The following is a 26,489-nucleotide window of genomic DNA, read 5'->3' as shown; positions in this document are numbered from 1 at the left end:
CTTCCTGAGCCGTGTGACGGCTGTGTGGTCCAATGGTGTTTATACTTGCATACTATTGTTTGTAAAGATGAACGTGGTACCTTCAGGCGTTTGGAAATTGCTCCCAAGGATGAACCAGACTTGTGGAGGTCTATAATGTTTTTCTGAGGTCTTGGCTGATTTCTTCTGATTTTCCCATGATGTCAAGCAAAGAGGCACTGAGTTTGAAGGTAGGCCTTGAAATACATCCACAGGTACACCTCCAATTGACTCAAATTATGTAAATTAGCCTATCAGAAGCTTCTAAAGCCATGCCATAATTTTATGGAATTTTCCAAGCTGTTTAAAAGCACCGTCAACTTAGTGTATGTACACTTCTGACCCACTGGAATTGTGTAAAAATTACTTGTGTCATGCACAAAGTAGATGTCCTTACCAACTTGCCAAAACTATTGTTTGTTAAAAAGACATTTGTGGAGTGGTTGAAAATGAGTTTTAATGACTCCAACCTAAGTGTATGTAAACTTCCAACTTCAACTGTATTAGGGCATAATTAGCAATACAACAATTATGATAGTGAGAGTTTATCATAGAATCCCATAACACACCAGTAAAAAATATATATATATTATTTTAAGTATTGTCCGATGGTGCTATTACCGTCTATGACAAAAAGACAGCTTTATAGGTGCAGTAATAGATTGAAAATACTTTGGAAAATTCACAGTAAGTTGGATGAATTGACAAGTCTGGTGAGTCTGCAACAGTTGTTCTCTGTTAGTCTGGCAGCAAAGCCATTTTGAGTTTCCTTTTAAATCAAATGCTGCAACAATGTACATTTTGTGTGAAGGAATTGACCCTAATTCTACCTACAGTGCCTTGCGAAAGTATTCGGTCCCCTTGAACTTTGCAACCTTTTGCCACATTTCAGGCTTCAAACATAAAGATATAAAACTGTATTTTTTTGTGAAGAATCAACAACAAGTGGGACACAATCATGAAGTGGAACGACATTTATTGGATATTTCAAACTTTTTTAACAAATCAAAAACTGAAAAATTGGGCGTGCAAAATTATTCAGCCCCCTTAAGTTAATACTTTGCTGTGATTACAGCTGTAAGTCGCTTGGGGTATGTCTCTATCAGTTTTGCATATCGAGAGACTGACATTTTTTCCCATTCCTCCTTGCAAAACAGCTCGAGCTCAGTGAGGTTGGATGGAGAGCATTTGTGAACAGCAGTTTTCAGTTCTTTCCACAGATTCTCGATTGGATTCAGGTCTGGACTTTGACTTGGCCATTCTAACACCTGGATATGTTTATTTTTGAACCATTCCATTGTAGATTTTGCTTTATGTTTTGGATCATTGTCTTGTTGGAAGACAAATCTCCGTCCCAGTCTCAGGTCTTTTGCAGACTCCATCAGGTTTTCTTCCAGAATGGTCCTGTATTTGGCTCCATCCATCTTCCCATCAATTTTAACCATCTTTCCTGTCCCTGCTGAAGAAAAGCAGGCCCAAACCATGATGCTGCCACCACCATGTTTGACAGTGGGGATGGTGTGTTCAGCTGTGTTGCTTTTACGCCAAACATAACGTTTTGCATTGTTGCCAAAAAGTTCAATTTTGGTTTCATCTGACCAGGGCACCTTCTTCCACATGTTTGGTGTGTCTCCCAGGTGGCTTGTGTCAAACTTTAAACAACACTTTTTATGGATATCTTTAAGAAATGGCTTTCTTCTTGCCACTCTTCCATAAAGGCCAGATTTGTGCAATATACGACTGATTGTTGTCCTATGGACAGAGTCTCCCACCTCAGCTGTAGATCTCTGCAGTTCATCCAGAGTGATCATGGGCCTCTTGGCTGCATCTCTGATCAGTCTTCTCCTTGTATGAGCTGAAAGTTTAGAGGGACGGCCAGGTCTTGGTAGATTTGCAGTGGTCTGATACTCCTTCCATTTCAATATTATCGCTTGCACAGTGCTCCTTGGGATGTTTAAAGCTTGGGAAATATTTTTGTATCCAAATCCGGCTTCAAACTTCTTCACAACAGTATCTCGGACCTGCCTGGTGTGTTCCTTGTTCTTCATGATGCTCTCTGCGCTTTTAACGGACCTCTGAGACTATCACAGTGCAGGTGCATTTATACGGAGACTTGATTACACACAGGTGGATTGTATTTATCATCATTTAGGTCAACATTGGATCATTCAGAGATCCTCACTGAACTTCTGGAGAGAGTTTGCTGCACTGAAAGTAAATCGGCTGAATAATTTTGCACGCCCAATTTTTCAGTTTTTGATTTGTTAAAAAAGTTTGAAATATCCAATAAATGTCGTTCCACTTCATGATTGTGTCCCACTTGTTGTTGATTCTTCACAAAAAAATACAGTTTTATATCTTTATCTTTGAAGCCTGAAATGTGGCAAAAGGTCGCAAAGTTCAAGGGGGCCGAATACTTTCGCAAGGCACTGTAGCCCTATATTTGACATATTGTCATTTTACAATGTGCAGTATACAGGGGTGGTTGGAGTAAAAAAAGTTTTACCATACACAAACCAGTTAATGGGGACCCAATCTCCCCAATGCCATATTAAATATACATGCAGTCATTATCAAAACATAATGCCACAATGGACCTGTACACCCCATGTAGTAGCTCATCTCTTTGACGTAGAATTACAAGAAAACATTCATGATAAAATAGACAAATCATGCTCTTTTTTCATTCCCAGAGACCTATTTAGTGCAGTCTGAGACCATTTCCCCCCTCGAACTTTAGACAAAGAAGATGGTCTTGGATCAGTTGTGCCAACAAAGACAAAACTATGAGTGGCGACATCAGACCATTCTCCTTCTGCTGCTCTGCATGTACACACAGTGACGGAAGGCCAAGCTGCCTTCTCCAACAGCCACTGAGACAAAAATAGGTTACTTTAGTGGCCTCTTCGCTCTGTCCCCTTGTCCTCTTCCAAACCCTACTGTGTGAGAAGGAGGTCACCTGGCTTCCATTCTCTCTCTGTACGAGGCTTACGCCATAGAACTCTCTGTTTGACTGACCCAAACATGTTTAGCAGCTCCAATCCAAAACTAAAACAGATATTTTCTTCCTCAGTTAATCAAGATGTCACACACTGAGGGTGCCATACAATTCAGAGATTGGATTTTTATATGTACCACTCCTCAAGACCCATTCTCAAGGAACAAGAGCCTCACGTTGTTTGACTTGCCAGCACTTCTATGAAAGAAGTGATTGATATCAGTGTGTGTGCTGTCTGGAGTGTTTGTGTGTGTATGCAGTCTGGAATTAGTCTCAGGACAATCATAATTTTAGTCAAGTAAGACTAAATCACTTTCAGTTGAGTTGATTGAGTGTTAAAACATGTTCACGTCTTTTCAAATGAAATAGCATGACAGATTGTCTCATGCATCCTCAGCTGAAAGCGTAATCCAGCCACAACCAGGACATATCAACCAAGACCCCACAACCCACAGTGTGGACAGAGGCTCTCCACTGTCACTGCAGTTACCACAGACAGAAATATAGTGTTCTCCGTCATCGGGGAGGTGGCCCTTGTTTTCTTTTTCTTCAGGTGTTGAAATAACCTGACCATCATAACTAGATGAATGATTATGTTTTTCAGGGTCATAGACATAGTGATTCACACCGCCGCAACCTTCAACTACTATTATGGGAGACATGGCATGTCCAATCACAAATACTGAGAGAATGACTGGTTAATTGACCCATAACATTCATGACAAATTAGACAATTGGATTAATTACAAAAATACACAAACCTTAATTTGCAGAGTTAAATGTGACCGTGTGTGAGCACTCTACAAAATGTATTTTGTGAAAGGATCTGGAGGGGACTTCATTATTAGATTCATGGCTAACAGCAAGGTACAAAATATTAAAACTACTCTTACAAAAAGTTAAATAATGAGTAACAAAATTAACACATGGACAGTCTGAGTTATTTGCATTACAAACTTAACTAGCGTGTACAGGGTTTGCATTTTTACAGGAATACTGAGGAAGTATTTGTTGCCTTGGTTACGGCATCCAAACTTTGAGATAAGGATCCAAATCAAAAAGTTGCCATAAAGGGCAATTAGTGTCTAGTGGAATCGTTGTTCCAGTTGCTTCATAAAAGTTAATCTTAAAAAACAACATAAAAAATCAAGTAACACTTGTGTCTCGCTGCCTTCCACCATAACTTAGTTAACTTGAGTAGTCCTTGCAATCCTTTTGGAAAATGCTTGCTTGTTCATTTACATTTGCGAGGCCTTTCTTGACATTCTGAGTCATAGGGTCCTTTCTGGGTGGTGGCACACAAAATATGCATCAATTTCCAATCCTTCACATTACTAGTAGAAAAGGAACTCAAAACAGAGACCAAGAACCATTCTAATATAAAGGTCGCTGGTGCTGGAAATCTTAGATATATCAGGAGTCATAACTGTGCATTTCTCGGTGCCATCACTGCAATCCTGTCGCATGGAAAAAGGCATTAGCATGGACCCAAAATCCCAATCAGGCCTGCAAACACAGTGTCAATATCCCATCACATGGGCTGCCAGGTTTTGTCCATGGAATGGATGTGTTCCTTGGCTTTCATCCTCAGCGCTGCGATGCTGGAGCTCCTCTGGTCCACGTCCTCCATTGGATACTTGTCGGTGAAGGGACCGGAACACTGGTACGGAGGAGGTGTCATGGATTGCATCCCCTGGCCCATTGGTGAAGGGCTGTTGAGGAAGCTGTGGCTGGGGTAGCCTCCCTGCAGTCCCTGGCCTGTGCCCATGAAGCCTGGGATGCTGTGAACTGGGGTGACGCTGGACAGAGGGGAGGTCAGCCAAGGGTCCAGGGGGAGGGAGTTGCTCATGGGCCCCATATTGCTGTGCATGGGCGGCCGGTTAAATGAGAGCATGGGTGAGTCGTGCAACTTCATGGTGGTGGCGTCAAGCTTCTCCTGGCGCCTCCATTTGGCTCTGCGGTTCTGAAACCAAACCTAGAAGGTAGAGGGTTTGGATTTATAGGGTAGAGTATTTACAGCACAGAGCATTTCAACTGATGCCAAATGGGATTAGTTTAGTGCTAATATTAGCATTATCAAGCTACCTATTTTGGAGGCTTGGTATCAAATAAATTAATAAACTATTACTGAATTGAATTGTTCTGAGACCAGTTAGGGTTGCAAAAAGGGAATTTATTGAAAGTTCCTGAAATATTGCAACACTAAGATACCTTCAATTGCCTTGGCCTTCACGTTTATCCTCCCCCCTGCTGTAACACTTTGCACATTTGTTGGGATGTCCCTAAAGCAGGGTTTCCCAATTCTTAGAATTTTCATTGTTGGACATAAAGACTGTAAAAACACCTGGAAATCAGTGATTTTATTCCCACGCATGATAGAGAGACGCGATCATATACAAATGCAAGCAAGGCTTGAAATTATTATGTTTTAGTCAAATATTATATCTGTTTGGGCTCCATGCGGTCAATTTGCAGTCTGCAAATTATGTTTAATTATGTTCCAGCCCCCCGATCATCCGCTCAACAAAAAATCATCCCGCGGCTGAATCTACTTGATGATCCTTGCCCTAGAGAACCTGGGACCCGATCCATTGTCAGCAAGGCTTGGACAGTGACACTTGAATGTTTGGCACCTACTGGAGCCTCTGAGCACCTATGGGCATGGTAATCTGCTGATTTTTTATTTTTACCTGTATTTATTTTTTTTACATCTCATTGAGATAACATCTCTTTTCCAAGAGAGACCTGGTCCAATAGCAGCAAGGGGAACAACGTTTCAGACAAAACAACTTACATACACTAACACAACATTAAACAAAACTATAAACACACATACAGTACAACAATTACATTTTACATTGAAAACACAAACATCTTGACTAAAAACAGCTGGCCTTAGAGGCCTTAACAGGAGCATCTTAGAGGCCTTAAGTAAAATGTCCTATCATTACTCAGCAGCAGAAGACCATAATGTCAATGGGGCCTGTGTGCACAACAGCTATAGTTATATTTACAGCATGAGGTATTTAACCTGTACAGGCCAATCTTAAATCATTTCAACCTGCTTTAATACTTTGCCCTTAGACTCTACTATAAGACTGCCCTCTGCCATGCTAAGACAAGCTTATAATGTCTATCCTCAGGAAACCAGAGACCTGAGCCATTGGGGACACGACATGGCTTTCTTTGTCACTTGTATTTATAGTGCAACGTATGCTGTGAGAGACCCCGAAACTCCTGAGGATCTAGAAATCTGCCCTAAAGTCCTGTCATCACTCATGATTATTATCTAAAGATTGAAAAAATGTATTTCTGACCCAGTGATGTTTTTTATACGAAAGCATAAGCAATTTGTCCACTGTATTCAGCTCTAAACAACTTAACTAGGGGAAAATTTCACATTGGACCAAGGTTGTACCTGATCAGATTTGTACGAATGTGAGCTCACTACTGACTGCTGTTGTCACAATGATTTGCTAGAAAGTCAGAGGAGTTGACCAGAGCACAGCACAGTAACAGTAACAGTAACAATTGTGGTGGACAAACCTACCTGAACTCTGACTTCAGGGAGGTTAACCTTCATGGCCAGCTCCTCACGGCTGTACACATCAGGGTAGTGGGACTTCTCAAAGGCACGCTCCAGCTCGTGCAGCTGGTAGGTGGTAAAGGTGGTGCGGTTGCGCCGGTGCTTCTTCTTGGGCCGCTCTTCCTCGCAGGGCACTGGACTCTTCCCACCGTTGCTGTCCACATTCTTCCTCAGTTCACTCATGTCCCCATCACACTTATCTGAGTACAGTACTGAATCTGTAGAGCCGATAGGGAGAAAGAAGAGATTCAAATATGCTTAATCCATTAACAAAGTTACTTTGACTCCTTTTGATTTACCCAAACAAGCTTGTTTGACTTTCTCTGTGTAAATGTAAGTTGTTATTTTTTAAGCTTTACCCAGTTAAGTATCCTTAGCTTGTTAGCCAACTGTTGGCTTTAAGCTCCCCTATCATCAGCCTTATGTTATGTCTAATCAACATGTCTGTCTTGACTAGACAGAGATTTTTCACAATTTCTGTAATCACGTGTGAGTGAATGGCCAATGGGAATGACCATTCAATGAAAGGTCTAGCTGTTGAAGGGTTAGGGTTGGACAAAAGCTGAAAACATGGGATATTCAAATGAGCTCCACAACCCATTATCAACTTGACCAGTGTATGTTCTGACAACTTTCCAGTAGAGCACACATTGATTTGACACCTGCAACAATAGGCTACTGTAGGTCATTGAAGCTGAAGTTGACAAAAGGAGGTTGACCAATATACTTCAATGTGACACTTAAAAACACCCCTTAGCAAATTGATGGAGATTAAAATTGTCTGTGGTAGACCTATAGGCTGGTATCTAGGTTAGCAGTAGCACAGTACAGAAAACCAGTGGAGAAGATGAAGAGGCAATCCCAGGTTCCTGTAAATCTAAAGAAATGAATATTATCTGATATGGATATGTTGTAGTTTATAACGAGTTATGTCAGATTACTGTATGTTGCACGTGTCAAAGCAGTGTGTCTTACTCTATGCATGCAAAGACAAGTTGATGCATGCTTGCACAGCATACAGATGTAGGATCTTAATTTGAGACAGTCCTGCAGCAATAGGAAATGTGAACTGTTATGTTGATTATAATTCATGGACATTTTTGTAAGGGTTGATGTATTTTTCGTAAGGGAAAATAAAGTCTGACATTTCTAAGTGGAAATTACAAACTTCTGAATTATTTTTAAACCTCAAACACACTACAAGTTAGAAATTTCCAGCATTGCATTTCCTGCAACAGGGTGATCAAATTAAGATCCTACATCTGTACGTGGCACTGACTTGCTAAGGCCTTCACTGCAGATTTCCCTCTTCAGAGGGAAACAGATGCACCCTGTTATTTCCTCTTATGGCGTCCACATATACTTAACTCTAATCTACGTAGGACATTCATTTGTATCAGTTTCATAACTGATAACAGGAGAATACTGTAATCATTACAAGGAAATGGGTAAAGCCGTAACATGCTGGCTGAATTAGCTTTAGTCAAAGGGTAATCAAATTCAAATCGGGCACAAAGATGACCATCAGATCAGTTGCCCCCTCTACGCATCTGCCATCATAGCAGTGATCTATGCATTAGTCCTGTACTGTATAATAAATTATTGGTAAACAAATTATCTATTGGGACACTTCAAACACGTCAATTCTGTAATTTTCCCCCGACATAAAAGTAAGAGTGTGTCAGTTTGGGTTAGTATTGTGGGTGATATTCATTATCACTTCACATTGACCATATAACTTTATAACTACCCATTTGGCACATGGAGGGAAAGGGATTCTTTGGGGGCTTCGTTTTACAATACTTAGCCAAAACTTTCTTGCTCCGTCACCAAACCAAATATGGCTAGCCCCAGCCCAGTTCAAACCCATGACCCAGTAGGAACCAACTTTAAATCCACTAGTGGATTCTGACCATTATCAAATCCTGCTAAATGAATCTTCATATCAAAGTGCCTGATAGATTCCAGACAGAAAGCCAAGCAAAACCTTAAATTAACAGACAGGGGCAGCTAGAAGTATTTTGGGGTCCATTGATCTTTCTCTCATTAACAGCCTATGACAATGCCCATAGTGACACAATGGAGAGGTCAGGCTGGGTTCAGTGACCAGCTCACTGCCTGTCAGCCTGTTGGAACCACCCCGTCTAAAGACCTTGACATGTTAACAGTCCAGCAGTAAACCTCAATGTGGAGGGAACAAAGTGATGCAATGTAGTACGAAGTGCCCATTCAGACGGAACAGGGGTGACTAACAAGTTAGTTATGTGTTAAGGACATGTAAATTAGTACTGAATACCAAGTGCTCAGTTGGTAGAGCATCTCACTTGCATCTCCAGGTTTGTGGATTCGATTCCTACGGGGACCAATACGAAAGAGCACGAAAATATATGCACTCAGTACTATAAGTCGTTCAAGATAAGCGCATCTGCTAAACGACTAAAATGTAAATGTAATGTAAATTAAACATTAATGATAATATTTTATAGTCAATTGGTACAACCATATCAAAAGACATGAGTCATGACAAATGCTGATTTGTGCTGCATGTTTCATCAAACTTTTTGTTTTTTTTGATCCCATAGAACCAGAATATCAAAACAGGCAGAGATAAAAAGATGTCCCACATTTCATGCAGAGATAAAATGTTAATAAAATGTAACTGCACTACTGTACAATATCATGTGTCCAACAGAAGATTAGGGGAATTCCACAAGGGAATAGGGTTTGGGACGAAACACCCTCACCATCTTGTTTTGTAGTTTATCTCTCAATATCAGCACGATTTCACAGTTTTTGCAAGGTACAGCAACATGTCATGTACAATACCCCTATAGAGATACAATATAATGTGAGAGAACCAGACTGTCTGCAGGGCTACAACTCATGCAGCCATTGAGGTCATCGTTGCCTCAATGCATTGATGGAATGGAAATAATAACATCTTAATGACTTAAGTAAATCATTACATCACTAAAAGGGGAGTGTGCAAGGTCAGGCGTTCTCCTACGCACATTGTGGTCCACTAATGAGAAATGAAGGGTTAGTATTAAAGGTTTGGTTTAGTTTTTTCCATTGGTTGGACGTTAGCACGTTGGATTCGCCAATTGGTGTCACTTCATTAGTCAGTATGTGATACACCTGCGCTGATCTCGTTAATCAGAAGGTGTTGTGATATAGGCTAGAGGGCAGTATTTTGATGTTTGGATGAAAAACATGCCCAAAGTAAACTGCTTATTTCTCAGGCCCAGAAACTAGAATATGCATATAATTGGCAGATTAGGATAGAAAACAATTCACCGGATGTAGACGAAAATGATCCCGCTAAAGGGATCTGAGCGGCAAGAGGATTTATTAAGAGCAGCTGGCCCAGTGCTCCAGTTGGCTTGAGCGATGTGGAACCTTTTAGTTGGCTCTCCCTATTTGATTTCTAAAAAAAACAATCCTGTATCTGATCTTCCCTGTTCTAATTTTGTTCTACTTTTTGGATTGCTTCCCATGGGTGGGTATAATTTGTGGAACGTTCCAACAGGAATCTGTTCCAAAATCTTTGTAAATAATGATGCCAACAAACAACGCACACAAAGTAGCATGATCAATTCACCTAGCTAACTAGCTGCCAAATAGGCCTCAACTCACCACATAGTTAATTCTTAATTTTTCATTATTGTTGAACCTTTATTTAACTAAGATTTACAATGACGGTCTAGGAACAGTGGGTTAACTGCCTTGTTCAGGGTCAGAACTACATTTATACCATGCCAGCGCAGGGATTCAATCTAGCAAACTTTCGGTTACTCGCCTAATGCTCTAACCACTAGGCTACCTGCCGCCCCAATAATGTTTGTCCATAGGCTACCAGAGTGAGGACAGACATTTTTCTGAATAGATGTGGTGAGTGAAAACTTAACAAAATTGCCCACTCCCTACCTGGTATCTTATTCTGCCACTATACAACTTTGTATGCGTTGTTTGTTGGCAACCTTGCTATTTACAAAGTAAAGATTCCTGTTGGAACATTCCACAAATTATACCCACCCGCTTCCCATCTTTAAATTTGGGGTGGGTTTTAATTTTGTTTGCCTCTTGGGCAAATTTTGTGGCCGCTCATGGTGGGTGTCTTTCAGGTCCCATTTGTTGCTAATCAACTTTCAAATCTAGAACTCCACCTGTTTCGTTGTGGTTGTTTTTTGTTAGTTCCCCCATCTCTTTGAGCGGGAACAAAAACAGCTGTACTCAAATGATTATGTTTGGTATGGTTACACAAGACAGAAAAAACTCAAGTAGAACATCTAGCAACCCCAAACGGGTTGCATGTTCGAATATCATCTGACAACTTTATTATTTTTGCAACTACTTACAACTTTTTTTGTTATTTTGCAACTACTTAACATGTCAGCTCTTCCCCCAACCGTAACCCCAGTGTTGCCATCTCTCACTCTCACGTGCCACACCTCTTATTTCTCACGCATCGAAAAGAGTACTGCTTTAATTTTCTAATCAATTCAGTGAGTTCTTTCAACTGTACCTCCTAAGCGTTTTGATATCGGAGCATATACCCCTACAATTCTACATCACAAACATTATAACCGCAGCAGCTTCTCCTAAGATAGACATAATTTTCCTGCCACTGCACTGAACCGTGGCAGACTGAAGTGTCTGATTAGTTTAGTAAGGGTCCGGGACCAAAGGGATGTGATGCGCCAAATAAAACACCCTCACGGTTAGAGTGGAGCAGACAGCCATGGCAGACTGGATAGGCACATTCGTTCTACTCTAGGCCTACTTAACCAAGTTTATGAACTCAATTTTCAAAAGAGCAGCATGGCAACTTGTAGTGTGGTTTTTACACAATTGTCAACATTATTTCTGTCACTCCTGTCCCAGAATGCTTTCTTTTGACAGCATGTGATACTAGCGATGTAATCCACCAGTTACATGAGCCCAGATCCATAGGCTATATTATTCATCTTGTTTGGTCTGTCATTGGCAATTTAGCACTATGTTCATTAGGCTGTAACATTGAAAAGGCAGCATTCAGCATGAATTTTGTCCGAGTGACCTGATTTGTCTGACTATGAACATGATTTTTCCCAAACAGATTGTGAACCCAAATGTGTAACTGATTCTCGTAGGCGGACAATACATTGAAAGATAATTTGGGTTGTATGTAAGGGCAGACTGTGGCTACGTCATATTGTCTTCAGGAGATTTACTTTTAAATTATTTTGCTCTTTCACCATAGCTGATGTAAGTCATTAGAACAATTCCAATCCCCTATAATGGGCTAACATATATAATAATTAGTGTGAAAGAACAATATTGTTATTCCCCATACTGGTATTATTTTATTTGTATTAAAAAAATCTATTTGGAGATGGCAATGCATTCTTGTAAAATTTGAAGGAGAGCAGCACACTCTAATAATAACCTAATATCGACAGACAAGCTGTCTTCATCAGGGTATATATATAATGCATTATTGTAAGCATTTATGGACAGTGTTGAATATAGGCTACATAAAATGAGAAAAGGCTATTTTGAAATACCCCTTGCCTCAAATATCCTGTTTTGTCATTTTAGTATTGTGCACAAGCTGCTAGACAGAAATGGCAGGCATACATGCAAAATATCTTGCCTATGTAAGATGTTGGCAAGGTTTTACAAGCCTCAACCACCTGAAAATTGATATTCATTCGATTTTTATTGAATGTGGGGTAATTTGTAAAAAAAAAATCTAATATCACATGAACATATTCAATCCCAGAGGATTTGGGAAACATAAATCCAGGGTGGCCTAAAGCCTCATGGAGAGCTACCTCTATTTTAAAGGGATGAATTACATGTTTGTTTCTTGTGGACTAGGAGAGACTGCAATCCATCCTATGGTTAGCCACTGCCACCACCTGTTAATATTAGCATTTTCTAACAAAAACCAATGTAAATCAATGTCCCTCAATTAGCATACTCTAAATCATGCTCAAATAATCTCAAAGTATCTTCAAACCAAGTGGACCCCCAGACTAGGGGATGGAGCCACTGACATTCACGATAGGAAATTTCACTCCAAGCGATCTTCAAAAGTTGGCAGCCCTGTAACCCTAACCTTAGCCCTTTAACCTAACTCCTAACCTTACCTAGCTAACGTTAGCCAATTGGAATTCGGGACGTATACATTTTGCAAATTCGTAACATATTGCACGAATTGCAATTCACAACATATACGAATTGTAATTCGTATTATGTATGAAATGGATGATGGACATCCACAAATTAATCTATACAATACAAAACATATAATACTAATTGGAGTATACCGGATCTACTACTGTATATTACGTCTACCCCTGAGTCCAGGTTGGAATAATGTGAGCAATATCTCTCATGCCATCTTCCCCTATCCATATTGTATGTGTAAATGTTTTTATAAATGCATTGTGTGTTATTATAATGCCTATGACAGATACATTTTCCCCTTGGGCTGATGGTAAATGAAGTAAATTCCTTGCACTTATCCTGTATTAGCTTGTCAGTTTGTTATGTCCTTATACATTCTGAGCCATGCGTAAATGCCACAGAATCAGAACTGTGATGTACAGTTTGCCCAGTGGAGTGTTTATCTCTCTACTGGGAGACTCACCATGGTAGGACCTCTGTTCTGAGAGGTGCCCATAGGGGTGTGACAGGTCCTGCTTCCCAGGGTCCCCAAGGCCATCCACGCCCACTTTGTGTGGTCCTGGACCCTCAGAGGGGGTGAGCAGGGGGTCCTGGTCTTTGCTGAAGCCCAGGATGACATCAATGCTGTGGACGCGGCCGCCCATCGCCACCCCCCCTCCTTTCACCATCTCGTGGAAGTTACTGGGCGAGAGGCAGCTGTCATCCACCACACTCATGGTATCCAATGATAAATGCATTCGAACGTTCAGACGATTTCTCTATTCTTTAGCAGGGAAAAGTAGACTTGGCTCAGCTTCGTGAATGAACAGGTCCAAGGATGAGTTTTAAAGTGATGTCCTCCACAAGTTCTCTGCACATGCAAAACACAGTCCAAATCATCACATGATCAGAAGCAAGTCTGCCGTTTAGTAGAGCCACATGAAAATATTCAAACACTCTCACAACCACTACTATTCTGATTATAATAATATATAATCATTTGATTAACATAGTCTATTCAATATCAACAAAATTTCAGACACAAAATGGTTTTGAAACTCTGAGCAATAGTTAAAGGGGTATATGGTATGTGTGTTTATTAAAATATGTATCGATCACTGGAGTTGATCTTTTAATGAGACATATTATTAAATTAATCAAAAGCAGATCATGTAAGACAGCCACTTTATTCTATTGCATAAACTCATTATCAAGCATATTGAATGAATTGAGATTGATAGAAGTGTGATTGATTGACTTTACTGTATTATGGATCCTTCTACGAAAATGGTGTCTTTCCTGTCCCACCACCAGGAAAAGCACTTAAAAATGTCAGATAATGACACAAAATATGTTTTTGTTAATTGTTATTTGATAACAAAACATATGTTAGACAAATATATTCCAAACAATGTTTTTGAATCAGTTTTACCATAGAACATGGCAATTTGATGATTCATTTGGTAGTTTCATGTAAAGCCTTCAGGTCACACTGGTATAAAGGATTTGGAGACAGGCGCAGGAATACGCAATAGGGGTTTTCAATACACCCAAAACAAACACGTATACAAAAACACTGGGCTGTACCTAAACAAAAGAGTGAGGGTAAAGATTGTTGAACGAGACAGGACAATACCTGTAATTCACCATATACAGTTGAAGTCGGAAGTTTACATACACCTTAGCCAAATACATTTAAACTCAGTTTTTCACAATTCCTTACATTTAATCGCAGTAAAAATCCCCTGTCTTAGGTCAGTTAGGATCACCACTTTATTTTAAGAATGTGAAATGTCAGAATAATAGTAGAGAGAATGATTTATTTCAGCTTTTATTTATTTCATCACATTCCCAGTGGGTCAGAAGTTTACATACACTCAATTAGTATTTGGTAGCATTGCCTTTAAATTGTTTAACTTGGGTCAAATGTTTCGGTTAGCCTTCCACAAGTTTCCTACAATAAGTTGGGTGAATTTTGGCCCATTCCTCCTGACAGAGCTGGTGTAACTGAGTCAGGTTTGTAGGCCTCCTTGCTCGCACACGCTTTTTCAGTTCTGCCCACAAATTTTCTATGGGATTGAGGTCAGTGCATTGTGATGGCCACTCCAATACATTGACTTTGTTGTCCTTGAGTCATTTTGTGGTCAAATGGCTTGTGGACATTGTCCATTTGGAAGACCCATTTGCGACCAAGCTTAACTTCCTGACTGATGTCTTGAGATGTTGCTTCAATATATCCAAGGCTATCGACTCTGTCAATCGCCACATTCTTATTGGCAGACTCAATAGCCTTGGTTTTTCAAATGATTGCCTCGCTTGGTTCACCAACTACTTCTCTGATAGAGTTCAGTGTGTCAAAACGGAGGGCCTGTTGTCCGGACCTCTTGCAGTCTCTATGGGGTTGCCACAGGGTTAAATTCTCTGGCCGACTCTCTTCTCTGTATACATCAATGATGTCGCTCTCGCAGCTGGTGATTCTCTGATACACCTCTACGCAGACGACACCATTCTGTATACATCTGGCCCTTCCTTGGACACTGTGTTAACTAATCTCCAGATGAGCTTCAATGCCATACAACACTCCTTCCGTGACCTCCAACTGCTCTTAAATACAAGTAAAACTAAATGCATGCTCTTCAACCAATCACTGCCCGCACCTGCCCGCCCGTCCAGCATCACTACTCTGGACGGTTCTGACTTAGAATATGTGGATGACTACAAATACCTAGGTGTCTGGTTAGACCGTAAACTCTCCTTTCAGACTCACATTAAGCATCTACAATTCAAAATTAAATCTAGAATCGGCTTCCTATTTCGCAACAAAGAATCCTTCACTCATGCTGCCAAACATACTGACCATCCTACCGATCTTCGACTTTGGCCATGTCATTTATAAAATAGCCTCCAACACTCTACTCAACAAAATGGATGCAGTTTATCACAGTGCCATCCGTGTTGTCACCAAAGCCGCATATACTACCCACCACTGCGACCAGTACGCTCTCGTTGGCTCGCTTCATACTCGTCGCCAAACCCACTGGCTCCAGGTCATCGACAAGTCTTTGCTAGGTAAAGCCCCGCCTTATCTCAGTTCACTGGTCACCATAACAGCACCCACCCGCAGCACGCGCTCCAGCAGGTATATCTCACTGGTCACCCCCAAAGCCAATTCCTCCTTTGGCCGCCTCTCCTTCCAGTTCTCTGCTGCCAATGACTGAAACGAACTGCAAAAATCTCTGAAGCTGGAGACTCTTACCTCCCTCACTAGCTTTAAGCACCAGCTGCCAGAGCAGCTCACAGATCACGGCACCTGTACATAGCTCATTTGTAACTAGCCCATCCAACCGACCTCATCCCCATACTGCATTTATTTATTTATTTATCTTGCTCCTTTGCACCCCAGTATCTCTACTTGCACATTCATCTTCTGTACATCCTATCATTCCATTGTTTAATTGCTATATTGTAATTACTTTGCCACCATGGCCTATTTAATGCCTTACCTCTCTTATCCTACCTCATTTGCACATGCTGTATACAGATTTTTCTACTTCTATTTTTGATTGTATGTTTGTTTATTCCATGTGTAACTCTGTGTTGTTGTATGTGTCAAACTGCTTTGCTATGTCTTGGCCAGGTCGCAGTTGCAAATGAGAACTTGTTCTCAACTATCCTAGCTGGTTAAATAAAGGTGAAATAAAAAATTATAATAAATATCCACGTACTTTTCCATCCTCATGATGTCATCTATTTTGTGAAGTGCACCAGTCCCTCCTGCCAAAAATCACCCCCATAACATGATGCTGCCACCTCCGTGCTCACGGTTGGGATAGTGTTCTTCGGCTTGCAAGCGTCCCCCTTTTTCCTCCAAACATAACGATGGTCATTATGGCCAAACAGTTCTATTTTTGTTTCATCAGACCAGAGGACATTTCTCCAAAAAGTATGATCTTTGTCCCCATGTCCAGTTGCAAACCGTAGTCTGGCTTTTTTATGGCGGTTTTGGAGCAGTGGCTTCTACCTTGCTGAGCAGCTTTTCAGGTTATGTCGATATAGGACTTGTTTAACTGTGGATATAGATACTTTTGAAGTTATTTATTTCCAATTTAAGAAGTGTGGTTTGAGTTACAGTGGTCACCATCTTAGATATTATATATTTTCTGCAGATTTGTCACTGGTGTTACCATCACTGGTGTTACTGTTCCTGCTGCTTTTAACAGGATAGTTTGAAGATTTGTCACTGGTGTTACCTTCACTGGTGTTATTATTATTAAGTAAATTATTACTCATCCAAAACATTTCTTAATATTATCATGAACCTTTTCTGTCTTTGATTAATTATGCAAATTATATAGTCAAATAACATTCTGGAAAGCCTGAATTGTCATTAAAATATAGGTAACTCCAGTGACAGAGGCAACACAGGCATTTTTTACATTTTAATTTAATTTATTTAAGCTGTCATTCATGTTGATTTACATTGTTAAGGGGTTTAATGAACTTTTATCTGACATTTTTGTTGACAAAAAAACAATAATTTATATATTAAATGTACAGTACCAGTCAAAAGTTTGGACACACTCATTCAACTGTTTTTCTTTATTTGTACCATGTTCTACATTGAAGAATAATAATGAATACATCAAAACTATGAAATAACACATGTGGAATCATGTCGTAACCCAAAAAGTGTTAAACAAATCAAAATATATTTTACATTCATCAAAGTAGCCACCCTTTGCCTTGATGACAGCTTTGCACACTCTTGGCATTCTCTCAACCAGCTTCACCTGGAAGGCTTTTCTTGAAGGAGTTCCCACATATGCTGAGCACTTGTTGGCTGCTTTTCCTTCACTCTGCAGTTCAATTCTTCCCAAACCACCTCAACTGGGTGATTGTGGAGGCCAGGTCATCTGATGCAGTACTCCATCACTCTCCTTCTTGGTCAAATAGCCCTTACACAGCCTGGAGGTGTGTTGGCTCATTGTCATGTTGAAAAACAAATGGTAGTCCCACTAAGTGCAAACCACATGGGATGGCGTATCACTGCAGAAAGCTGTGGTAACCATGCTGGTTAAGTGTGCCTTGAATTCTAAATAAATCATAGACCGTGTCACCAGTAAAGCACACCCACACATCACACCTCCTCCTCCATGCTTCATGGTGGGAACCACACATGCAGAGATAATCACCTACTCTGCGTCTCACAAAGACATGGTGGTTGGAACCAAACATCTCACATTTGGACTCATCAGCGCAAAGGACAGATTTCCACCGGTCTAATGTCCATTGCTCGTGTTTCTTGGGCCAAGCGGTCTTTTCTTCTTATTGGTGTCCTTTAGTAGTGGTTTCTTTGCAGCAATTTGACCATGAAGGCTTGATTCATGGAGTCTCCTCTGAACAGTTGATGTTGAGATGTTTCTGTTACTTGAACTTTGTGAAGCATTTATTTGGGCTGTAACATGAGGTGCTTCGATCACACCAACAGCGTCATTGCATTTTGGTACACCAGAATTACATTAATTTCCAATGAAACGCTGTGTTTGCCTTGCAGCATTGCGTTGCAGAGGCAGTTGCAGTGCGTTCTGTGTGGTGCATACGTTGGACTTATCGAACGTATGCGTCAAATTGTATGCGTAGACGACTTGACAGAAACGGTAGCAGAAGGTGAATGTTGAACTTTTGTTGCATACATATCCAGATGATGCTGCATCTATTTTGCACAATGACGCTGTCGGTGTGTTCAAAGAGTAATGAACTTATCCTCTGCAGCAGAGGTAACTCTGGGTCTTCCTTTCCTGTGTCGGTCCTCATGAGAGCCAGTTTAATCATAGCAGCTTGATGGTTTTTGCGACTGCACTTGAAGACACTTTCTTTTTGGAAATGTTATGTATTGACTGACCTTCATGTCTTAATGTAATGATGGACTGTCATGTATCTTTGCTTATTTAAGCTCTTCTTGTCATAACATGGACTTGGTCTATTACCAAATAGGGCTACTTCCTGCATACCACCCCTACCTTGTCACAACACAATTGATTGGCTCAAACGCATTAAGAAGGAAAGAAATTCCACAAATTAACTTTTAACAAGGCACACCTGTTAATTAAAATGGATTTCAGGTGACTACCTCAACACTTTTTTGGTTACTACATGATTCCATATGTATTATTTCATAGTTTTGATGTCTTCACTATTATTATTCAATGTAGAAAATAGTAAAAATAAAGAAAAACCCTTGAATGTGTCCAAACTTTTGACAGGTACTGAATATATATATTTTTTAATTGGCTGGTCAAAAGGACACCATTGTCGTAGAACCACCCAGTATTACTGTAACATGTCAAATCACGTCTATTCCAGTTGCTCTTTGAAATATCTTATTTAGGGCTACATATATTTATAATGAAATTGACAGGTTTACAAGTTTATAATGAGATTGACAGGTCTACACCTTGAAGTTTAGGACAATAGTTCAATTTGATGGAGAAAAAAAAACGTATTCGGCAAAATATGGGTGTAAGGAACCATACATAATTTTTTGTATTGTCATAAATGGCTTTGTACAGTAGAGATAAGAGACTATTTACTGATTAAATATGCAAAAACGTAAATGGCCCAAATGTGAAATTTAATTAAGCTTTACATATTAGAAATGTGCATAGTTATATTGTATTCAATATATATACAGTTGAATGACATTCAAGAGCACATGTTTAGAGTTTATTTAAGCACTAGTGTCATTACTGTAGTAAAATATACAAATTAGCCTACAATGCAAAGTTCTTAAAATGCACAATCTTTGTGTTTATATTTCACTGATAAGTTACTGTAAATCAAATATATACTCTGTGGAAAATAAGCGTCGTTTCCAATGCTAACAACATTCTCACTGTCAGTGTCCATTTCATAATATTTAAATGTCATGTAGAGACACTCTGTATGGCGAATATTGTTTAAAATGTTCATCTTTATTTTATGGTAGGCTAAATGTCACAACAAAGGAAAGAGTAATTTCGGTTTGAACCTACCTCTTAAGAAATGACGTGCGTTTAGCACGGACTGTCAAAATTCCACCTGTTTCCTCCAATACTGCATTCTTCAATTACTGAGGCGGCTCATGCCGGCGTCCTGTACACTGCACACCAAAGCCGTGCAAGTCTCACCCCCGGTCTATTCTTGGATACCTTGCATCTCCTCTATATTCTCTCTTCACAAACAGTGTGCATAACATGCTGACACAAAACGTGTGTGCATAAAACAAGCTTGACAACTAATGTGGTTTTGTTGCAGGCTATAACTTAGTCTTTCCAAAGCTCGGAGAGAGTAGTTCTGGTTGTGCTGGAGAATGGAAATAAAACGAGGGGATTAAAGAGGTTTATTAATCAGAATCCTTCCCCTTTAAGAATGATTGACAGTTGTTTTCTAGTCAAGTAATTGCACTAAATGTAGCTTGCATTCACCCCACAGGAGGAGGCCAGAGCTAATGAAGCCATGACAAGACTTTCTTTCAGAAATCTATTGTTTTAAAGACAAAGGTCTGACTGAAAGTTTTCACTAATCCCCTCATTATTAGACTACATAAAAAGTCTGGTAGGGAGAATTTATACATGGTGCACAAGAGTGGGGGAGAGAGGCATCTGAAAACATGAGGCTTCTAATGTTGACACTATTTTACCATTTTGAATTGGAATTTGAAAAAGTAAAATATAAATACCTAATGTTATTAAAATATCAAAACATATGTCAGTCAAAGTATGCAGTTACAATTTATTTCAGATGTATTTAAACTACAGGCAAAGTGACAGAAGATATCATCAACATTATTTATTTCACATCATTTTTGTCAAATAGCAAATAACAGTAAACAACAAGTAATCATTAAGGATTTAGACGATTTATGCCAATTGGCTTGGACTAATTGTTGCAAGTGTTCATTCCACGAAGATTAAATCACTGTGACACATAGATCAAATGATTTGGTTTAGATCGCTAGACCCGCTGGTGTCTGTGAGAGAGCATAGGCAGTGCCATTGAGGCCATCTCCATTTTGAAGAAGTCAATTTTAACTACAAGACGCTCTGTTGATTTGTTTTAGGTTGCCAGCCTTGAAGAAATAAAAAAGCAGTTCTGGAAAAATGCCTGACCAAATCAGTTGTTCTCCGTCTGCCATATTGTCATTGCATAGAGCTGGATAGGGGAAAACAAGCTGTTTCTGGCTTCAAAATCTCAATTTAATGCACCATCGCAGTCCAAAATAAAATGTAAAGGTCATTTGGCCTGGATATGTTTAAACTGTAGATATTTAATATTGAACCTACTTAGGAGTTATTACAATGCCCCCTGCCAAACCCCAATGGACAGTTAGTTAAACTAATTAACAGATTTTCACCATGTTGGTCTGATTAGTTGTTGAGTCAGTGTCACGGTTTTCTTTATGTGATAAAGAGTCGGACCAAAATGCGGCGTGGTAAGTGTCCATGGTAAATCTTTAATAAAGAAAATACTGACACTGCATACAACACAATAAACAAATGACGACCGTGAAGCTACAAAATAGACCTGTGCTGACACAAGCCACTGACATAGACAATCACCCACAAACAAACAGTGCAACCCAGGCTACCTAAGTATGATTCTCAATCAGAGACAACTAATGACACCTGCCTCTGATTGAGAACCATACTAGGCCGAAACATAGAAATAGACAAACTAGACATGTAACATAGAATGCCCACCCAGCTCACACCCTGACCAAACAAAACATAGAAACATACAAAGCAAACTATGGTCAGGGTGTGACAGTCAGAGTACATGGCAAGTGTGGACATGAATTAATTAAGAGTGCAACTGTCTTACCTTGTACACAACTAAATACCTCTCACTCCATTGTTTATGTTTTTGTTATAGAAGACTTTGTATTGCTTCAAATATTTGTTTACACTATGCCGGCTAATGGAATTTCCTTGCATACTACTAAGTACTATTTTATTTTCTTTGGGCAGTCCCACTCCTTACATATTTTATTGTTTATTGGGTAAACAATGCCCGTACTCAAATTCATGCTGGCAGCGGTACATGTGTTCTGGAGGCAGCGGCCTAGACCACTAGCCCACCCCAGGCCACACCAAGTGCTGTTTTGATGTGAAAATGTCGGAATGCACCTTATGTTTTTGATGGTGACCCCATAGAGATAGTTAGAGGACACACAACATAGTATATGTCCAATTTTGGAGTCTGTGAGAGCATGGGCAGCGCCATTGAGGCCTTCTCCATTTTGAAGTAGTCAATTTTCTTATGGTTCATGAGAAGAAGGTTTTCCATAATTTCCAAGATGGGAGGACAATCTATTCTGACTGACCTTATGGGTCCATGAAGCAAACTTTGTTCAGCATGAGAAAGACACCCACATACAACGTTTCAAGTCTCTAGGTCAAACTGGGAGACAGATATGAGGGTTTAAGTGAGACTGCTTATTACAGCACCCCCTATAGGCCATTTATTTTTGACCACGTTACTCATGGCCTCTAGTTTCTGTGGGCCAAATTAGAAAAAAAATAATGAATTCAGACAATAACAGTAGGTTTTTACAGCTTTGTTGTGAACCCACAAATATGATGGTTGGCAGATCTATTCAAGAGGAGTCACCTCGGGCATGTTTAACAGCTCATTAAGGATTTAACCTGACTTTTGTCAATTGGCTTGGACTAATTGTTGCAAGTGTTCAATTACATGATCATATCATGGCCAATCCATGTAGGTTAAATCACTGCGACACAAAGATCAAATAAATCACATTTCTTCACATAAAGCCACTTTCGGTGGCTACTTAAAATAAAATGTGTAATCACAGTGATAATGATTTTTATATGACTAAACTAAAAAGTCTATACAATACATTTAAACAAAAACAATGAAAGGATTTACTGTAGTAACATAATTAATATTGGTCCATCTGTAGCTTTAAACAAATAAACATGTACCTGTGTCACTGGGGATATTTGGGAGGAATCTGTTGCTTTAAGAGAGTATTTGCACCAGTAGGACACTGAAGTCTTGGATGGGCTTAGAGAGGTAAGTGTCACAGAGATCAACCCTGCCTTTAATGAGGCTAAGGTCTTCTCAGGAGATTTCCTCTGTCCTCAATGAAATCTAAAGATAAGTTTAAGATGCTCTGTTGATTCGGTTTAGGTTGCCCAACTTGAAGAAACAAAAAGCAGTTCAGGAGAAATGCCTTTGATCAAATCAGTTGTTCTCCGTCTGCCACACTGTCATTGTATTGATCTGGATAGAGGAAAACAGGCGGTGTCGAGTCAGAGTTCATGGCAAGTGTGGACATAAATAAAATAAAATGCGTACAACTGTCTTACCTTGTCTTAATCGATAGGTAAAGACCTCTCACTCCATTGTTTTTGTTATAGAAGACTTTGTATTGCTTCAAATATTTGTTTTAGGCCAATGTTGCTCAAATGGAATTCCCTTGAGTACTAACAAGTACTATTTTCTTTTCTTTGGGCAGCCCCACTCCTTACATATTTTATTGGGTAGGACAGAGAGAGGTAGAGTGGAAAGGTAGGAGAGTTTTTGCTGAACAGCAATGGGCTGGATTCAAACTCATGAACGCAGCAGTACATGTGTTCTGGAGGCAGTGGCCTAGACCACCCCAGGCCACACCATGTGCAACATTCATGTGAAAACGCTGGAATGCACCTTATTTATTTTGTTGGTGACCCCATAGAGATACAGTAGTTAGAGGACGCAACATTGCATCATTACAATTATGGCGTCTGTTTGAGTATGGGCAGCGCAATTGAGTCCACCTCCATTTTGAAGAATCCAAATTTCTATGAGTTGGTACACAAACTGAAAATTTTTTTTTATTTTTTTTATTTTACCTTTATTTAACCAGGCAAGTCAGTTAAGAACAAATTCTTATTTTCAATGACGGCCTGGGAACAGTGGGTTAACTGCCTGTTCAGGGGCAGAACGACAGATTTGTACCTTGTCAGCTCGGGGGTTTGAACTCACAACCTTCCGGTTACTAGTCCAACGCTCTAACCACTAGGCTACCCTGCCGCCCAAAAAGATGCATACTGCCACCTGGAGTGATCCTTCCTTCAAAATAATGAAAGTCCTTAATTGCACAACCCATGCTGCAACAGGCTTTTGGGCACTAGAGTCCTCTATCTGTCTCTATGGATGACCCACAGGGAGTGTGGCTTTAAAGCTTAAGCCACAAGTGAATTTTAAGATGATCTGTGAGTCATGTTTGCTAAATTGCCTTACATGAATACATTCAGGGTTATGAAAACAACTATTATTTAATATTCAGTATTTCATAGCCTCCCTACTCTATACAGTTGGCATTTGTTGAATCCTGACATTGCAACAGAGCAACTTGGACTCAGGGATAGACATAACATAGTAAACATATAATATAACATAGCAATATGGGTATGATATGTTCCGAATTCCAATTTGTTGTGGATAACATTAGCTAGGTGGCTAACATTAGCTAGGCTAGGGGTTAGGGGTTAAGGTTAGGGTTAGGGGTTAAGGTTAGGAGTTAGGGGTTCATGTTAAAGTCAGAGGAAAGGTAAGCTAAGATGTCAAGTATTTGCAGAGTAGCTAAAAAAGTAGTAAGTAGTTGCACAGTTGCTAATTAGTTATCATGGTTAAATTGTCCGTGATGTTATTCAAACACGCAACCTTTGGGTTGCTAGACATTCAAGTAACCTTCTGTCTTTGCAACCATACCAAACATAACACATATTACTAATTTGAGTGTCACAGATTTATGTTTACTATGTTACGTCTTTGAGGCCAGCCTGAGAGATACTTGAAATACTCAACAGTGCAACAGAGTTTTGGTTGGAGAAGTAAGTAACCAGGATACCTTTTTTAAAACGATTATTACCTAGAAGAGATTACACTTTTTTTTTACAGCATTATGATGCAATACCGGCTACAACAACAACACTGGTGGTGAAATAACAACTACAACAACAATGTTCAGTGCCCCTTTGACTATTAGCCAGCACATGGCACTTACAGTATAAACACACACGTACATCTAATGCATCTTTGACCTTGAAGGACAAGCTAATCTGAGGATATGAGACGACTAGAGAAACTAGCAAGCCTCACCATGGTCCTGTTAATGTGATGAGATGTAGCCATCAGAGACTGGGAGCTCACTCTTAATGTCATAGTCTGATGAAAATCCAATGTTTATGTGTCAAACAGTTTTGTTATATTTCAGTCTTCTGTGATGTATATAAAGTGTGATATTGGGATGCGAACTCAAAATTGAATACATTTCAACTCTATGTATGACATGGGACAGGTGTCTTCTTTTTTTAACCCTTAACCATGTGTGTGAGGTGAATACTTTTGTTTCAAAGTAGATTTGTTTAAGATGACCAAGAATCACTCTGTGTGAACCTGATTTAGCCCACTGTGGTAAAAGGTTAAGCCAATGCAATCTATTTGGCGTAGTTCTTGGGTGTCAAATTAGTCATGCATTCACAGTGTCTAAATGGTTAATAACTCAATTACAAAGTGAATTGGAAACAGATGGAAACATTCAAATGGATAGAAGCCAGAGTCTTTTAAGGTCATTGGGTTTAACAATGAATGGGCAGTGAAAATCACTATTGATTCCTTTCACTGGAATCCATTTGATTTGATTTAATTTAAGACAACAGAACTGAGTCATGCAATGGCATTTTTTGGGATGCTCTTCACTTGATGAACAATCCATTTCGCAGTGAAGGTTAATGTCTTAACAACATCAAGAAAATACCTATTAAAGAAGCAGATTGAAGAGAGTCAATGCCAAATTGACAGATGTCCTATGTTGCTTGGACAGGTGTCCTATGTTGCCTATCCAAATCGTCAAGGTAAAGCATGGATCTTCTAAGAACAGGCTTAGCATCCTCCTAAGACTTCTGTAGAACTACAGATGGTAAAATAACTACTAGATGTTTGAACTACTAGAATCACATTGGTGGTCTAGACCACCTTCGACATGGGCTTTGTTAGAGTACAAATCTGACCATCTGCTTCACAATGCACAGTAGACATTTTGTTGGATGGTCATTGTAGTGGGGTGTGTTTGCAATTTTCTCGCTAAAACCTGCAATCTGCTCGCTAAAACCTTCAGATTGCAGGTAAAGCCCTAAGAGTACGTTGGCCTGCTCTCTTTAACGAGACATACATTCTGCAGAACCTGTCCATAATACAGGTTTCTGAGGATTTGCAAAAACCTGCAAATTTCAGGTATAATAATGTGAGTATGTTAGTGTTTGATATAGAATCAGCTAGCCTCTGGAATGGCCTGCCAGCCATACCTGTGTCACCTATTTGCACTTGTGTGCTGTTCCCTCAATAAGTCTGGCATGGTTGCTAGTGAGAGCTAATGGCCTTAGTGAAATTATACCTTATTTAGGAAGGAATCACCGTGTTGCTGAGCAGCTTCTCAGGAAACCCCTGGACGGTGATGCTCATTAGGGCTGCTGGACGCCACAAAGCCAGGAATCCTACATGCGGCTAGGCATGGAAATGCTGCTGACTGCAGGTCCTTGCAATGTCCAAAAGGATGAGGCCAAGCGGATGATATGGAAATCACTGGATCACTTGCTAAGCACTTTACCCACTATTAGTAAGCAAACATGGTGACAACGTTATCATGTGTCATCTTCATCATGTTAACATGCTATACATATTTTTATT

At 39.8% G+C, this 26,489-nt stretch overlaps 1 protein-coding gene across 1 annotated transcript; it reads right to left on the bottom strand.

The window, feature by feature from the left end:
- Positions 1 to 2,339: 2,339 nt before the first annotated feature.
- Positions 2,340 to 20,091, bottom strand: LOC110500307 (retinal homeobox protein Rx1-like). The gene is made up of 4 exons (XM_021577648.2): positions 19,787 to 20,091; positions 13,240 to 13,626; positions 6,567 to 6,820; positions 2,340 to 4,991 (listed from the first exon to the last, which is right to left on the bottom strand). Exons 2-4 carry the CDS (start codon positions 13,511 to 13,513, stop codon positions 4,548 to 4,550), a joined length of 972 nt encoding a protein of 323 aa, XP_021433323.1. The 5' UTR covers positions 13,514 to 13,626; positions 19,787 to 20,091; the 3' UTR covers positions 2,340 to 4,547.
- Between the last annotated feature and the right edge of the window lie 6,398 nt (positions 20,092 to 26,489).

This window comes from Oncorhynchus mykiss, chromosome 1 (assembly GCF_013265735.2).
Source record: "Oncorhynchus mykiss isolate Arlee chromosome 1, USDA_OmykA_1.1, whole genome shotgun sequence".
Lineage (NCBI taxonomy): Eukaryota > Metazoa > Chordata > Actinopteri > Salmoniformes > Salmonidae > Oncorhynchus > Oncorhynchus mykiss.
The sequence above is the reverse complement of the archived record's forward strand: the minus strand, read 5'-3'. Positions and strand labels throughout refer to the sequence as shown.